Source organism: Saimiri boliviensis, chromosome 2, assembly GCF_048565385.1.
Source record: "Saimiri boliviensis isolate mSaiBol1 chromosome 2, mSaiBol1.pri, whole genome shotgun sequence".
Taxonomy (NCBI): domain Eukaryota; kingdom Metazoa; phylum Chordata; class Mammalia; order Primates; family Cebidae; genus Saimiri; species Saimiri boliviensis.
In genome coordinates, this window is record NC_133450.1 from 115,918,516 (window position 1) to 115,936,443 (window position 17,928).

Consider the following 17,928-nt stretch of genomic DNA (forward strand, 5'->3'; position numbering starts at 1 on the left):
CTGAGGCGGGTGGATCACAAGGTCAAGAGATGGAGACCATCCTGGTCAACATGGTGAAACCCCATCTCTACCAAAAATACAAAAAATTAGCTGGGCATGGTGGCGTGTGCCTGTAATCCCAGCTACTCAGGAGGCTGAGGCAGGAGAATTGCCTGAACCCAGGGGGTGGAGGTTGCAGTGAGCCGAGATGGCGCCATTGCACTCCAGCCTGGGTAACGAGCGAAACTCCGTCTCAAAAAAAAAAAAAAAAAAAAAAAAAAAAACCACTAGAACTAGTTGTTTGTCTTATTGACTTACTCAGGACTAGTCACACCTACCTCTTCAGTCTTTGTCCAGAACACAGAATAAAATTTTCACACTATAGATTTCAGTTATTCTTCTGATGTTGGAATTTTTAGATGTTAAGTTTTTCTGAAAAGTTGCTTTTTAACATTTAAAATGAAACTCTATTTTTATAATCAGGTTAATAATCCTTTTTAAAAAGCAACCACATCTTCAGACTAAATGAAAATTAGCACTGATTATTTTATAAGCATAGTACCTTCCTTCTGAAGAACTAAAAGTTCTGTTTAATTTTCTTTTATCTCTAATAAAAAATATTACTGTAGGCAGAGAGGTTACATTCAGAGATCGCATCCCTCTGAAGTAGGGACATATTATCCTGTGTTTACAGATGAAAAAGCAAGGACAAAGACAGGTTATGTTATTTGCCAATGTCTTAATGCTACAGTCAGCAGTAACCCCAGGATGATGATAATTGTGAACACCAGGTTAACCATAAAACTTAAATTAGTAAATTTTGATTTGAAAGGGCCTAACGACATTAAGAATGGAGTACTTTTTTTGAATAAAACCCTGCAATAATCAGTCAACATCTTGATTTGACGCTCATACAAACTTAAAGTTCTTAGTAAGACCTTATTCTGGATAATTTATTTACATGTCTCTCTTCCCCTCTACTTCCTAATTCTCAGCATCACTCATTCCTGATAGGACCATTATTACATGACATCCTATAATTGCTAATACTCTCAAACCTTGACAGTTGAACCCTTCCCTTTTCGTATCCTCTTCCCCAATAACTTTTTCTTCAACCTCAAATTCCAAAATCCTTACCTCTATCTCTTTCAATTGCAGAGGCAGGTGGCAACAGTGATACTACCACTCTAAGTCACTCAACCCCATACTCACCCTAAATACACTGGCACTGGTTTAGGATTTCCCTCCACCTCAACTCCTGATACCACCCTAGCTATCCAAACATCCATTTGCTGACTCTTTAAAAACACATTTTAGCAGATCCTGGCTTCTCCAACAACCTTCACCCCTGTTTCTGCTTTAATCTTCCCTCACATGTCACCACTCTGGAGCCCTTGTTCTACAATCAAAATCTCTCTGTCTTTCCATTTCTCCCACTTACACTCTACATGCTCTTTTAACTTTACCAAAACTTTCAGCTCTTCAAAATAGCTATCAATTCTATGTGTCAATCTACCACTTCAAGCTACTTTTTTCTTTAAAATTTCTACTCTGTCAATAAAGTTTATGATGTACAGTGTGGTATAAATACTGCACAATTTGAACCTCAGTTCTACCATTTTACCCTCTTGTGTGGTCATGGCTAGTTACTAAATCTTTCATGAGTCTCAGTTATCTCATCTGTAAACTATACTTAGCTCACATGATCATTAGAAAGACTAAATCTAACAGTGACTGACAACCAGTAAAACAATTTGATAGACTCCTCTGTCCTAGGCCTTGCTTCATCAATTACACCATCCCTTAAGTCAGTCTTTCTCTTCCTCTCCACTACTGACATCAGCCAACAAATAACTTGAACTACTAACTTCGCCCTAAATGACTAGCATCTACTCTGTGACTTCTTTCTTCATCACTTCTTATTTTCTCTTTAATATATAGCGAGATGGTCCAACCCGCGGCCCACGGGGCCCACAGGATGCATGCGGCAGGATGGCTTTGAATGTAGCCCAGCCCAAATTTGTAAACTTTCTTAAAACATTATGAGGTATTTTTGTGATTTCTTAGCTCATCTGCTATCTTTGGTGTTAGTGTATTTTATGTGTGGCCCAAGACAATTCTTCCAAAGCAGACCAGGGAAGCCAAAATATGGGACATCCTCAACTTATACCAAAACCTGATTTCTGTCCTCATTAGTGCTCCCATAAAGGTCAATGACATCCTAACAGTTAAACCCTTTTCTTAGAAATCACCAGTCATTATTCTGTCATATCTAACACTTTCTTAATGTTCCTTTTTCCTTGGCTTCTATAATACTTTCCTGTTAGAGCTCTCCTACCATTTAAGCCACTTCTGTCTTTTGGTGTCTCTTCTTTCCTCTGCTCTCCCTTAAAAACACTGCTGCTTCCCACTTGTCATCTTTCCACTATTATTTAATATTTTCCACGGGCAATTTTCCACCGGCCTCAACTACCATGCATGCTGAAGATGTCACTATAACTCTATCCTCTTAACTTTTTTGAAAACTCGACCTATAGTTAAAGCACCTTGTTAGACACTTCTATGTTGACATCTAGTAAGCACCCAGACCAAAAAAGATCAAAACCAGTTTATTTTCCCCATTTAAAAAACCAGGTCCACCTCTATTTTCACCTTCATTTAAAAGCATTACAGCAGCCTAAATTTAAAATGTTCAAGTCATCCCACAACCTTCCTACTCCTTCTTTGACGTTCAGTCAAATAAACAGTGGACATTTGAATTTCTTCTCATGAGTCCCCAATAGCTGTACTCCCAGATGTTTTGTTGCATTATTACATCTTCCTCATCAACTGAAGTTCATTTTCTTCTCCCTCCAATCAACTGTCCTAACAAGACCTGCTTTTTACACAAATTGGATTCATAATTCCCTCACTTAAAACACTGATTCCCCACTGGCTACATGATAAAGACTTCACCTGGTGCCTCTCATTAAGTATCCTTACTGACTGAAGATAGTGGTGGTGAGGTGGGAGGGTAGTCAGATAACAAATTTTCCTTTAACTCTTGAATGTTTCATCTATAAAATTAATGGGAACTCTGTTCAAAATTAATGTTATTACTAAGGAGTCAGATAAATATTCCTCAACTTTTCAAGAAAAACTGATTTCCGGGAGCTTCTGCCATGCTCATCTTGTATCTCACATTTTAGGCCTAGCCACCACCCCTTGCCCCACAGTTGGTGATAAGCACAAACCTAGACTACTCACAATCTAGTTCCTCAACACCTTCCTTATGCCCTCACAACTCCTCCAAACAAGCGTATTCAAAAAGGCGTTGCCTTTCTTCCAACTTTTTCTTCTTTCTATGGTTGTCTTCTGCCCCCTCTCATCCTGGTTGGAATACCCTTCCCCACTTTCCATGCTTTCATTCATGGCTGACTCCTAAAATGCCACTTCTTTTCTGAAGCCTTCCTTCACACACAGTCACTATCCTGCCATCCGCTCCCAGGTAGAATCACTTTCTCCTTGAGCCTTGAAGAACTTTATAGCCAGTCGTTATATTTCACACGTTATCTATTTCCTTTGTTGGACTGTGATATCAACTTTAAAGTTTTACTTATCTTTGTACCTCCAAAGCTAAGGCAAAAGTCTAGTGCCTAGTAAACACTCACTTGAATGCCACTGAACTCAATTTCTTTAGAAAAAAGTTACTAATGGTCCCTGTTCAAATCTATCCTGAAAGTGTAAAATCTCAATACATATAATCCAACAACTAAAATTCAGACATGTTTAACAATGCTTTTACATATTAAGGGGGAAAACCGGGAACTCCCCAATTCTAATCTCACAGTATAAAAATAAAAACAGTTAAGACCAAGCACAGTGGTTCACACTTGTAATCCCAGCACTTTGGGAAGCCAAGGTGGGAGGATATCCTGAGGTCAGGAGTTCAAGATCAGCCTGGCCAATATGATAAAACCCCATCTCTACTAAAAATACAAAAAAAAATAGCTGCATGTGGTGGCTGGCACCTGTAATCCTAGCTACTTGGGAGGCTGAGGCAGGACAATCACTTGAACCCAGGAGGCAGAGGTTGCAGTGACCCAAGATCATGCCATTGTACTCCAGGCTGGGTGACAACAGCAAAACTCAGTCTCAAAATAAATAAATAAACAATAAGAAAACAATTTAAAAAAAAGTTTGGTGACCGCGTTGAGATTAATAACACACTCTGAAGCAGTAAAAATTACAGTAACTTTGAAAAAGTGGCAACAGAAAAGACACAACTCACTAAATTTTACCTAAATTTTTGGTAATCCTACTACAGGATGCTAATACAAAGAAGTCATTAAAAAACACTGTGTATTTGTGAATGTATTTTCTAACCACATGAACATCTCAAGCGAAATATGTTTAATCACATGCAATGGTATCACTAAATATTACCAAAAAAAGAATTACATTCCACGTTCCAAGTTCATAATGTCCTTTATCCAAATTATAATTTCTGTTATAGATAAAATTTAGACACAAAATTACTAAACTGATATTAGACTGAAATTTAATTCCAATTACTCTTGAATTTACTAAAGGTCATTCTTTGCTCTCCAAACACAGAGAGAAATGCCTTGCAAGGAAATTCAGAAATTTCAGACATAAGGCAATTTCCACCAGTCAATCCTACATCAGAGTAACAGAAACGATATATTAAATATGGATTTCAGAAGTACAAAAAAATCACTTAGAATTCTACAACTCTTGGACTAAAACTCTAAAAATAAATCCCACACTCTCATTTAAATCAGACAAATTAAAAATCCAAAATTCTAGAAAGCAGAAATTTGTCATAATTTGTTTCTGTATTTATGAACATTTACTTTATTATGGGCAGAGATTAAATGACATTTCTGGCATTTATTAAGATCATATCATTTCTCTCCATTAATCTTCAAATGTGACAAAATGCATTGGTTTTCTCATATTCAGCCATTCTTGCATCCTCAAGATAAATGCCATTTGACTATGAGGTTTTGTTTTCATTTTAGTTCACTGAATGGGGTTTGATTTGTTACTTCTTAAAAATTTGCAGCCACTATTTTGTAGTATTTCCTCTCCTATATTCTCTTCTTTTGGGACTATTAGCAATATGTCGGAGTTATTCATCTTATCCTCATGTTTCTTACTCTTCCTATTTTATATCTCTATCTTTGGGTTTAGGCTTCTGGGCTTCTGTCCATTAGATGAGATTTTAACCTTTTGTGTCATGGATGTTTTTGGCAGTCTGGTAAACCTTACCACCCCTTTCTCAGAACAGTATTAGGGGACTAAAACAACATATAAAGTATTACAAAAGAAATTAATTATGTTGACATAGTTATCAAAATACTTTTCATTTTGATATGGTAATAATGTAGTTCTTTATTAACACATTAAAATATATGATCTAGCAATGGGTTAAATAACTATAATAATTTCAAATGAGTGATGAGTATAAACAGTTTTTCAAGATAGCTGTAACAGCTAACAGCAATTGTGCTGTAAGAAAAAAAACCTGTAGTTTCTACTGGTGTTATGGGTTGAACTGTGTCTCCCTAAAATACATGTTGAAGTCCTAGCCCCATGACTTTATTAGTTAAGATGAGGTCATACTACAGTAAGGTAGGCTCCTAATCCAATGACTAGTATCATTCAAATGAAGACAGAAACACACAGGGAGAACACTGTGATGATGAAGGCATGGAGTTATGCAGCTGCAACATAAGGAATGTGAAAGACTCCCAACAACCACCAAAAGATGGGAAGACACAAGAAAGGATCCTCCTAGTGGTTTTAAAGGGAGCATGGCTCTGCTAACTCCTTTATTCTGGACCTTTAGTAATTATGAGACAATACATTAGGTGGTGGTGGTGTTTTAAGCCACCCAATTTGTAGCACTTTGTTAGAGCAGTCATAAAAACTAATATACTTGCTGTCACAAGTATCTCTAATACTGTCATGGCTTGTTAACATTTCCTTCAATTACGAATGTTAACAAATTTCAGTTAAGAGATTAGTAAGAATAAATAATGTCTCATTTTCCTTCAATCTCACTAACACTGTGAATTTTAAGAACCCTTTGTCTACAGCAACATAACACCTTGGCAAAAGATCCATTATTAATAAACTTTTTCATTCTGAGTATTGCAAAAACAAAATCTCATAGATGTGTAATAATTTTGGTTCTGGATTCTGAGATGCTGCTATGACACAAAACTTATCATAAATCTAAACATTCAAGAATAAGAAAATTCATTATCTGAGTTCACTTCTTAAACCAGGCATCCCCAAACTGCGGCCCCCTGAGGCCATTTATCCGGCCACGCACCGTACTTCAGGAAGAGGCACCTCTTTCATTGGTGGTCAGTGAGAGGAGCACAGGATGTGGCGGCCCTCCAACGGTCTGAGGGACAGTGAAATGGCCCCCTGTGTAAAAAGTCTGGGGACGCCTGTCTTAAAGTAATATACAATTATCCTGTACTGTTACATCATTGATTTGTATAAGTGACCTAGTGAAAAGATGTACTTCTGTAAGTATAGCATAAAGACTGGTATCTTGTTAGCATATTCCCTGTAGAACTACTCCAGTTGGTGTTTAAGCCCAGCAGCCTTTTGTTCACTTATTCATTCACAGATGGAGACCATGCTTTTTTTTTCTTTTTCTTGAAAAAAAAAAAAAAAAAAAAAAAAAAAACAAGGCCTGAGCATGGTGGCTCCTGCCAGTAATCCCAGCCCTTTGGGAGGCAAAGGCAAGAGGTTCGCCTGAGCCCAGGAATTTGAAAGTAGCCTGGACAGGATCCTATCACCACAAAAAATTTAAAAATTAGCCAGGTGTGGTGGCACACTTGTAGTTCGAGCTACTCAAGAGGCTCAGGTGGGAGATAACCTTGTGCCCAGGAGTTCAAGGTTACAGTGAGCTATGATCAAACTACTGTACTGCACTCCAACCTGAACATGGCCCAAGACCTGGCCGTTTAAAAAAAAATACATAAATAAAAACCAAAATTGAGTAGTACAAAATTTTGTGTCATCAAAGATACATGGCTATTAAGCCCAACATAAGAGAAAGTCTTAAAAGACTATGAATATATGAACTGTTTCCAAATTTTGAATATAAGTTGTTCAAAATGCATGCTTTTATCTCATTATCCTACCATTTCTACTCTAGGTCTTTCGTTTGCTTAATATGTCAAAAATAACAATATAATAAAATTAACAAAGTCTAAATCATACACCATCAACAAAGGAAGGGCCCATAATGATCCTCGGTCCAAATTCCTTGATTTACAAATCAGCAAACTGAGGCCTACAGAGCCCAGAATTACTGATTAAAAATAGCTACAAAAAATGTGTCTCCCAATTTCAAGTCCAGTGTTCTTCAGACTGTACCATACTGCACAGAAGATGGTAAAACAATGTACAAATGGCTTTTACATGAGTATTTAAATTATGTGTATAACATAGTATTTTAAAACATTCTCATTACCCCAAAACAACCTAAGAAGTTTTTAATCCATTTTATTTTACTATAAACCACATTTTGAAAATAAGACTTCATTTTCCACCTTCAAAATTAGCAAAAAAAAAAAAAAAATTCTGACAACTGTACAGACATTTCAAAGTGTAAGCACTCACATATACTAAATACTTACTTTTAGAGGACAATTTAGCAGAAAGAATAAAATCAAATATTTGCATCTCTTTTAACTCCATTCCTAAGACTATAGAAAAAAGGAATCTGGATGACAGAACCCACGATGGTATGCAACACTATTCAAAACTAACTAAAATATGCAACAGCAGATTAAAACTAATATATACCATACACTGAACATAATGTAGCCACTAAAAATTATATTCAAGAATATTTAATGACATTAGAAAATATTCACAATACATTAAGCTACAATCGCACCCACTGTGCAATTGCATTCCATTGAGAATAAACGTGTGTGTGTGTGTGTGTATACACACACACATACACACTATATAATGCTTGGATAAGGCATTTATAAAAGTGCTTGGCACATAGTAAAACTCTAATAAATGAATATGCTTCATCACCAACATCCTAAGAAAGGTTTTCATGTATACCAAAATGTTAACACCTGTTATCTAACAGTAGAATTACAAATAAATTATTATTCATTTTAGAAATCATTTTGTACAGTATGTGAAATAACCTACGAGTCTTAAACGGAGTGAAGCATTTATTAAACTGGCATTTTTTATGCCATTCCAGTTCCTACTGAAAGATGGAGAAGAGCTGACTTGTCTTTACCAATCATTTCTCCAAACTGAGTAAGACTAGTTAAGTTCAAGTTATACAACTCCACAGAAAAGGCTAGATTGTTACTCTTTCCCCTTAGGCACTTCTCAGTCACCAACAGCTGCATTTTAAAATCATGGAATCTGCTGCTGCTTACCCTTTCCTGATCAGTTTCACTTCTTTATCCCTAGTCAGTTCCTCACCCTTGGTACTAATGTGGAACCATGGGGGAAAGGGAGAGCAATATAAAGAACTTAAAATTGATAAATAGCTGGAGATATATATTCCTAAATTTTGAGCTTCCTATGCCGAAAAAGACAGATATAAATGTCCACCTCCTCGTGGCTATAACACGGGTCTTCAGACACATCACTTAACTCAGAGGTCAAGTATATCCAAACATGACAACAGACAGTTTGAAGCCTGATCTAAGTTATTTCTCAAACTTGCAGAAACACAACATGTCAAAAATGAGCCAATTTTAGTCTTTTATTTAAAAAAATAGGGTAAGCCTTCTTAAACAGGTAATAATTTATTTCTCCCATACTATTTTTCAACCTATTTTTCTAACACAGCTAATGATCTCAAATGCATGCATTCAGAGAAATTAACACAGCTAATGATCTCAAATGCATGCATTCAGAGAAAACAAAAAAAATGAGGTAATATAGCTCCATTAATCCAACTACATTTGTAGAGCATTTACCATCAAGGACTGTGCTAGGCATATTAACAAAAGTGGGGGATTATATAATAGCAGTCATAGAAATAAGTAAATAATCACATTATATGATTTTAAAACTGATATACATATGTACAAAGTACTGAGGCAATACAGAGGGAAAATGTTGAAAGAGGGTAAGAGAGATGGTCTTCTGGGGAAAAATGAAGAATTTACAAAAGTTTTGTAAGGAGAGGAATTCTAGGCATGGCATCATAATGTGTTAAAAATATGTAATTCATGATCATAAACTTTTAAGTGAGAAAGCAAAGGGAAATTAAGTTGAAGCAACTAGGAAGTCATTTAGCTGATTTTTACATAGGCCAACTGAATAATAAGCAAATTTTTATATTACATACACACCACATCTATATAAATAAACATTAGGTAGCTTAATATTACACAGCTTTCCAATGCTTCCATTTGTTTCTAGAATGTTTTCCAATTTCCAATTACGTGTGTGTGTACATACATATAAATATGTAAAATGTATGGGATGAACATATGTTTATTTACATGTATCGTCAAACTTAACTCACCACTGGGTTTAATTTTTATGAGGCGCTGAATAATATAACCACAAAAATTTACTTCCTTTTTATGAAACATAGTTCAAACTCAGATTACACCACAGCAAGTTTATCATAAGTGGTCTAATTCTAACGTAATTCCAAAATCTAATACAATCCCAACTTGCTATTAGAAAGCCTAATACTGACACAGCAAGTGCTTCTGGCTAATGTGAGCCTAATAAGCCAAATGCTTACATTTTAGCTACTCCACTTCTCCAAATGTTTTGGCCAAATTAACGAAAGGACATGTAGTGTTATACACACTCAATATTGAAGGACAAAGACTGTTTAATATTATGTAATATCCCTTTAAATGTTTAAAATTCTATTTAGAAGGCTAATTCAATGTAAAATATGGCCCAGTTCTATCTATCACAAACATTTGACTGGAATGTTAAACAATCTACAAATTACCTACAAAACAAACATACGTGTGGCTATTCCCTCTACTATTTACAACACAAAGTATTTTGCTCTAGAGTACGTTTATTTGCTATTTTTGAAAAATGTGATTTTTAAATGTAAATGTGAAACAATCTAAGAAATGCTTTATTCTAGTCTAATTCATTTCTTCCTTATTTGGTTTGGCACTAAAGCAAAGCCTTACATATAGCAGATCCCCACTAATTCTTGATTAATGTATTCTCACTATCAACCTAGGAGTTATTCATTTCACTACACAGAGCTTTACTTTCAAGTAATAGGGCATGTACTAGAGAATTTCAGAATGAGGCCTTACTGGATTTTACCACAATGGCTATCTAGAAAAGGCTAAATGGTTTCTAAGAAACCAGGGATTTTCACTTTTCTTGAAGGTTGAAATCAGGTGAAAAAGAAACTAAAAAATGTTAAGAATAATCCTTACTGTAATTAAATCCCTATGAGCAATGACTTTAAAAAAAGAGAAAAGAAAAGGAAAAAAAATGTAAGGCCCAAATAAAATCCATATTAGAGGGCAGTTTTAAACTGTACTGGCCTTAATGGCTTCTGCCATGATACATATCTTTCTTCATAATATATGATTATAAATAATAAATTGCCAATTTCAAAACATTAGTTCACCTATTAAAGATGAAAAATAAATTACCATATTAAAAGCTACATTCCAAATAAGTTCACTCTTTGTAGTTTATCTAATGCACAAGCAAACAGTGCATGCTCTCGTAAAACTGATTATCAGAAGAACACATTATTTTCTAATATAAAAGAGTTTTTTAAAGTAAAATCCCCAAGATTTTGATCCTATGAAGAGTTAACCAAAATATTATGCTTATTAGTATTGCCCTACCCAAACTAATAGGATTACAAAGCTCCTAAGGAATAATGCATTAATTAATAAAGCAAGATACATTTCTGTGAAAAAAGGATTTTAAAAGTCTGGATGAGTGAGATAATTTCCAAGCTGTCTCATACTAAGTACATCTGGATTTTAAAAAGAAAAATGTTTAAAGCAATCCTCCCACTGAAGATTGCAATTTGGTGTTTGAAATCAACATCTTGGGTATTAAATCACTCAGAGTATTTTCTCATTTATTGTAGCAGCAGTAGAATGCACTATCACCATTAAAAAAAAAAAAAAAAAAAACCTGCTTTGTCAATTTATTTATGGCAAGTATTTTTAAAATGGCCATTTAGAAAAAATATATTTTGCTCGTATTAATTCATATTCCATCATCTGTTTTATTAGCTGCAACAAGGAAACAAGGAGATATTCACTACTTTAAGAAAAAAATTAAGCTGGTAAGAAATCTTTTCCCATCTCTAAAAGAAAACTTAACATTTTTGATCCAAACTATTTGTTTGAAAGATACCAATAAAAGTTATCGTCATTCCGTTCAGTATTTTTAGCACTTTTTCTCCTAAAGAACCATTATCTGAGATAGACTTCTTGATCTCCCTCAAAGTAGGTCTAATCTGCAGAAGGCAGGGAGACACTGTACTGCACTGTGAATGGACAGCCAGGTATTTTATGAATGGAGGCGATCACGTGATCCCAGCACCTCCCCGAACTGATATTTCCCACATAACTGTGTCAACAGTCTCAGAACAGGGGTAGTTGTTTGTGTGTGCGAATGTTTTTTAAATGTGACCTAAAATTTCACATTCTTCTTACCTTCTGAACTCAAAAATCTACACACAGACAAACAAACTGCGAATTTTTTTCCTGGGGAAATCCTTTCAAGATGTCCAAGGTGATGGCTGTTTAATTATTTTTTTTTATGAATGAGGAGTGTGCTATGCAAATGAGGGCAATTCACAAAAAGAGAGAGAACATGGCTGCCACTTCTGCTTCTACACTGCACCGACACTGCAGCAAAGTACCTCCTTCTACAGCCGCTCAGCAGAAGCGTGTGTTTTGGGGTGGGGAGGGAGTAAGGGGGTAGGAAACGTTGCTTGGCCTTTCTCTAGCTATTTTATGTTAAACAGGTCTCGACAATAGACTTCATAAAGTTCTTTCAAAAAGGTCTGACTTCAGTAATACACTGTATTTAAAGGAATGCATCCAAAAGACTAAGTCCTAACTCATTTAACTCTTTCCAACCCACCAAAGATAAACAAAAGTTGAACTTAATTACAAGAAAACGAATGCTAATATTCTGCTTGGAATTAAATCCCTTCTCAATACAAAAGTGTTGCCAACCATTAGTTCTCCACGCAGCTGTTAGGTTAAAGCTAAACGTTTAAAAGACGAAGTATTTCGTTTGGAAAGCAAGGAGAAAGCCCAAATAGGCAAAAACTTAAACCGGAATGCTCTAGAAGCTGATGAAATCACCAACATATTCAGCAATGTAAATTCGGTTAAATCAACGTAAAGGATGGATGTGTTTTCACATAGCTGAAAGGTAAAAATTAGCATTCAAAATTCTCTGTTCCAGAAGACACGTCCAGTATTCACAAAGGTAAACTAGCTCAGTATCTCCCACACTCCAGGTGTCCTTAATCCTATTAAATCCTAAAAATGTTTCCCTAACCCTATTTTTACAAGAATCTTATAGGTCATAAGTTTAAAAGGGGGAGGGGGAGAGAGTGAAGGCTTAAACGGTATTTAAGAGTCACTGACTCATCGAATTAAGATTCAAGAGCAGTTTGCTACAGGAGGTGCTCCCACACATTAGTTTCCAAGTGAAACAAGCTATAAAGGAAGCAGGATGGATACTGAAGGTATGGTGACTGGTACGTGAGTGAAAAGGGACGGGACACGGGTCAAACGGCAAAGGGGTAGTTTCTCCTCCACTTCCATCCATGCACATTATTCCATCTCATGGACGTACAACTGCCATCCGCTCCCAACACTTAAGACCCTTCCCCAAAAGAAAGCAACTAAATGTGGGAGGGTGGGGAGGGGTGCTGCCACTAAAAATGCCTAAAGAAACCAGTTATCTCCAGAACAAGATGCACCGAACTCTCCAGGGTCCCAAGCTTTCCGGCTCCCCAATCTCGGAGGGCTCTGGGGGAGAGCCGAGGGCGGACTGGGGGAGGGAGATTAGCAATCGGGATCAATGAGGCGCTTACTCGTTGTCAGAAGTCGCCGTCTCCTCGCTCATCTTTCCCTCACCGTGATCCGATCCGGAGATGGAGGAGCAACAGCAGGCGGGGGAGCAGCAGCAGCAGCACCGAGGGGCAGGCGGCAGCGGCGGCCGGGGGGGCGCGGGGGCAGCGGCACGGGGGCCTCACCATGGTGGATGCCTCACCCACAACGGTGCCCCCCCAGCCGGGAACCCCGGCCACCCCCGCAGGGGGGTGGCGGCAGCAACCTCCGCCGTGGCGACCCCAGCCTCTTCCCCCGCCTCAGCGCCCAACAAGGGATCCGAGGAGGCCCGGTGGAAAGGGAAAAAGACAGGGGGCTGCAAAGGCGGACTGGAGAGCGGCTCCTCCGGCCACTGGGGTGGAGCGCGGCGGGGTCCGGCCAGGAAGGAGCCGGCAGGCGGAGGACCCGGGAGCAGAGGCGGCGCTTCCCTCAGGGATGCGGCGAGGAGGAAGCAGAGCTCCGCTTGGCGGGGGCCGGCGGGGGGGTGCCGAGCCCAGGCTCCGGGCAGCGGCGGCGCGGTCCTGCCAGAGCCCACCCCACCATCTCCCGCCTCGCCGCCGGCTGCCCCTCAGCCCCCGGCGACGCCCGGGTCGGTCCTCAGGCGCGGGCACAGCCGGGCGAGGGGCCCCGAGGCGGCGGATTCCTCCAGACACGCTCCAGCCGGGACTCCTCCTGAGGGGGGAGGTGGGGGCGGCGGGGAGCGCGTGAGGCGAGGGGCAGGCGAGCCGATCGCTCCCGCCCGGCCGGAGAAGAGCGGACAGGCCCGGGGTCGCGGGGCAGGGTCCCGAGAGGCGGCGGGAGAGGAGGAGAGCGGCCGCAGGTCCCTCGCCAGCCGGTGCCCACCAGCAGCTCGGCGGGCCAGCTCCTCACACCCGAGAGAGGGGAGCCGCGAGGGGGGCGGCGGAAGCGCTCACGCCGCCCGCTCCTTCCGCCGCCGCTGCCCGAACCGGGGGCGCCCGCGAGAGAAGGAGGCGAAGTAGTCCCTCGCGACTTCTCCCCGCCGCCCGCTTCCCTCCGAGGCCGGAGCGGGCACGGGGTGGGGCTGCCGAGCGGGGTGCCCCGGCCGTGAGGGTGTGTGGGTAGGACTAAGAGCCGCGGCCTCCGGGCGAATCACTGCAACTCGAAGTCGTGTGCAGCATAGCAAGTTTCAGGAAAGTAGTTCCCTCCTCCCTGCATTTCCCAAATCGTAGTCGAGCCACTTAGCGGGGAAAGGGGGGAGGGGGGCGGAGGGATACCGCCCGGCACTGTGCTCGGTGTGCGTGCGCGCCCTCCAAACTCTTGGCACGCCGCGAAAGGGGGCGGGGGTGGGAGCTGCGAGAGGAGCTGCTTGGGAGGTTGCATTGTTGTGGCGCCTTACTCCCCGTTACTCGGCTTGGAATATCCGGGTTGTTTGAACGAAGAGACTTGAAAGACAGTGTGCTCAGAGGGGAAATCTGGAGACTACTCTCTTCTGCCGTGTGTGTGCCGTGTGTGTGTGTGTGTGTGTGTGTGTGTGTGTGTGTGTGTGTGTTTTCCTTGCAGAGCAAAGAATGGAACTGGCGTGAGTTCATCTTTAGTTAGTGGGGGTTAGAAGCAGGGACTGTGCAAAAAGAGCTCCTCCTGCTGTCCCCCTGGTTGCATTGCTGCAGTTCCCTAGCTGCATGCACGTTGTGTGTGTGTGTGTGTGTGTGTGAGAGAGAGAGAGAGAGAGAGAGAGAAAATATGAGAATGTGTGTGTGTTAGTTTTAACACCTCGCCTCCCTGCCTGGATTCTTACTGCGCAAGGGGTATGCTGTCAGGGCATTCATCTCCGAAAGCTGGAGTGATTGTTAATGGAGAACGACTTCCATTGAAGCCCAGGGTAGGCGTGTTACATGAATCTGGCGCAGCCAGAACGGAGGAAATAACTCCCGCTGTGAGTGAGGTTGCATAACTATACCGCAGGAGATGCTTCTATGGCACGAACTGCTCCGAACGGAGGCGGACCGATTGGATAGACAGCTGTCATGAATGCATTGTTAGAGGACAATGTATGCATTCATCTCAAAAGGTTTTTGCACAGAAATCTACTGGGGTTGTGGGCTGGAGCCTAAGGTCAGCCCAGCCACAGGAGTCAGAGCTCCTGGCTCTGCAAATTCTATTATCTCTTCTCTTCTCAGAAAGCCAGACTTTACATGAACCGGCCTAGGGGACTGAATCCCTAGCGCTCCCAAGTTCCTGATGCATCTTCCCAGATTCAAGTCTAGCCCTGCGTGCAATGTTTTCCTCTTGCTTTTCAGGTTTGTGCGAGCTAAGAATGAAGGTTGCCGCTGGTGCCACCTTGAAGAGAACAATTCCCGAGGACGAAATGAAGTTGAGAGAACCTCGCAACAAGGCGGCACTCTTCTGCCATCACTCTAGGAGACGCAGGATTGTTGTTCTGAGAATGAGCGTGCACAGTAGTGCACTGATAACAGTGTTTTGCACGTAGCAGGTGCTTAATAAATGTTCGGCGAATGAACAAAGGCGCTAAACCAGTCAGTGTGCCCCAAAACCATCCCATTGATTTCTGAGGTCTGATTATGTAACTTGCTTCCTGCCCCATCAGCGGCATTGTTCTTACTCCGAGAAAGAAAGGGGCAATGTTGATGATGAGAAACGGTGGTCTGTACTAGACATGAGCTCTAAACCTGCCTTTTGAACTTATTCTTGTGAAGAACCTATACGTGAGATTGTTGATACTGGCCTCTTCCCCTTCCAGGACTACTGTTAACCAGTTAGACTGCTCAAGTTTCAATCAAGTCCCATCAGGTATAGTCTGTGTTCTTATGCAAGTTACTAAAACTCTGGGCCTGCAAAAAATGGGGATAATAGTATCTAACTCATAGAGCTGTTGTGCTGATGAACGAGATAATAATATACATAATCACTTAGAACAGATTAAGAATTCGCAGTAAGAGATCTGTAAGTCTTAGCTCTTACTATTATTTTGTCAGAGATAGTAAGAAACTCCATGGCAAAATAGTGTCAGGTGTTTTGAGGATTAAATGTAAAGCATTCAGTATTCTTGTTCATTCATTCAACAAATAACTGTCAGTTGTTAGACACATGACCTGGTCCTCAGTAAACCACCAATAAATGAAACTGTCACAGTTATTAAAGTAAATAAAAGGAAAGTTGGTCATTTGCAAAGGCCTTTCTCTTTTGAAGATTTGCATCAATTCGAGGTTCTAGTGTATCAAGGAAATTGCCAGCACAGTCTTTGGGAGAAGATATGAAAACCATCTTGGTCGTCATGAGCCAGGCACTGTGCTGGCTACTTCCACATACATTACTTACATAAGGGAGCAAAATATGACCAATAGCCCAAATTAATGCATTAAAGATTGCTCTCAACTCCACGACCAAGACATAGTCTCCAAACCATTCAGACTTTGGTGGTTCCATGCCATTTCTAGGACACTTTTGTACCCTTTCTCTCACCCAGTTGTTAAAGATCTTACCTTTTTTTTATTTAATTGCTTTGGTTTGGCAGAGCTCAGAGTTGTCTATGCTGAAGCAGTCAGAAATGGTGCTGCTGCTTAGAGCCAAGAGTTCTTCTAGTCTGTCAATCACTGACTGCTATATACACTGAAGGCCTCAACTAATCTATCTGGGTGTCTGGACCTTAGGAGGTAAAGAGGCATGGCAACCAAAGGCAATGTGTGAGACCTTATTTGGATCATGACTTGAACAAATATTTTTAAATTTGGGACAACGGGAGAAATTTGAACATTAACTGGAGATTTGATGAGAACAAGGAATTCTTTTTTAATTATTGGTTGATGGCTATGTTTTCTTTAAGTCCTTACCTTTTAAAAATATGTACCCTAAAATATTTAGAGATGAAATGTTATGCTTCAGAATCATCTACTTGGGTGAGGCATAGGAAGAATAAGTAAGGATACAGATGAAACAAGATTGATTATAGATTAATGATGAACACATTCTGTTTACTATTTTATAATTTTAAATGTTCTGTAATAATTTTTTTAAAATACACTGCAAATACTTACTTAAAATGCAGATTCCTAGACCTCAGCTCAGAAATTGTGATCACTAGGTCTATAATGGGGCCAACCATGCTTTTGTAAGTATGCTAGGTACTTGGCCCTTTTTAGTCCTTCATTGTCTGCTCCCCATTTCCTTGCAACCATTTTTGTCATCCTGTCCCCCAGCACATCCCTGATTGAGAGCTGTGTTCCAGCAACACAGAAAAGGGTAGCCCAAGGTATATCATAAGCTTAGATAGATACTGATAAGGCCAGAGGGCTAGTTCAGTTAAGAAAGGTAGATCCAGCCAAACTTGAAAAGCTATGTGAGAAGCTAAATACAGATCACAGCTCTGTCTTAAGTTCCAACTCCATTCAGTTAGTACTAGTCAGGAAGAATTCCACGGCCACATTAGGGCTCAGCAAGAAAAGAAATACTTATATATGCTCAGTTGTGTTTTCTAGGTGGACCTGTGGGAAGGAAGCTAGTCACAAAAGCTGGTTATCACAACTGACTATCTGTATTATTATGCTCAGCTTTAGAAACTAGCCACAACCGTTTAATGACCTGTTTGAGGTAATTAATTATCAATACCATAATTGGGCCAAAGAGGGAGGAACAGGTGCACAATTGCCAAGTAATTGCCAGTATAGGATATGATCCAAGTTAAGAAAGGTACAAGTGGATTCTGAGTTCCTTGTAGGTATCAGACCAGGGTTTCTTCACAAGGACAGCAAAATGTAAGCTGTCCTCACTGAGACGCTGGCAGATGACATGCCATTCTCCAAATCAATTTCTTTTCTTTTTTTCACATTGCTCAGGCCATAGTAATCATTTTTCTTAGGAATTCAGA

General features: G+C 40.1%; 1 protein-coding gene across 2 annotated transcripts in view; it reads right to left on the bottom strand.

Moving 5' to 3' along the window:
- SPRED1 (sprouty related EVH1 domain containing 1) overlaps positions 1-14,202 on the bottom strand; it is a 116,450-nt gene extending 102,248 nt beyond the window's left edge. Inside the window, exon 1 of one of the 2 annotated variants that reach the window (XM_010346242.3) lies at positions 13,070-14,202. In XM_010346242.3, the coding sequence (XP_010344544.1) occupies positions 13,070-13,101 (32 nt within the window). In that variant the 5' untranslated portion in view covers positions 13,102-14,202. The remainder of the gene's footprint in view (positions 1-13,069) is intronic. The other variant, XM_003935735.4, reaches the window with a different exon arrangement.
- Positions 14,203-17,928: the final 3,726 nt, after the last annotated feature.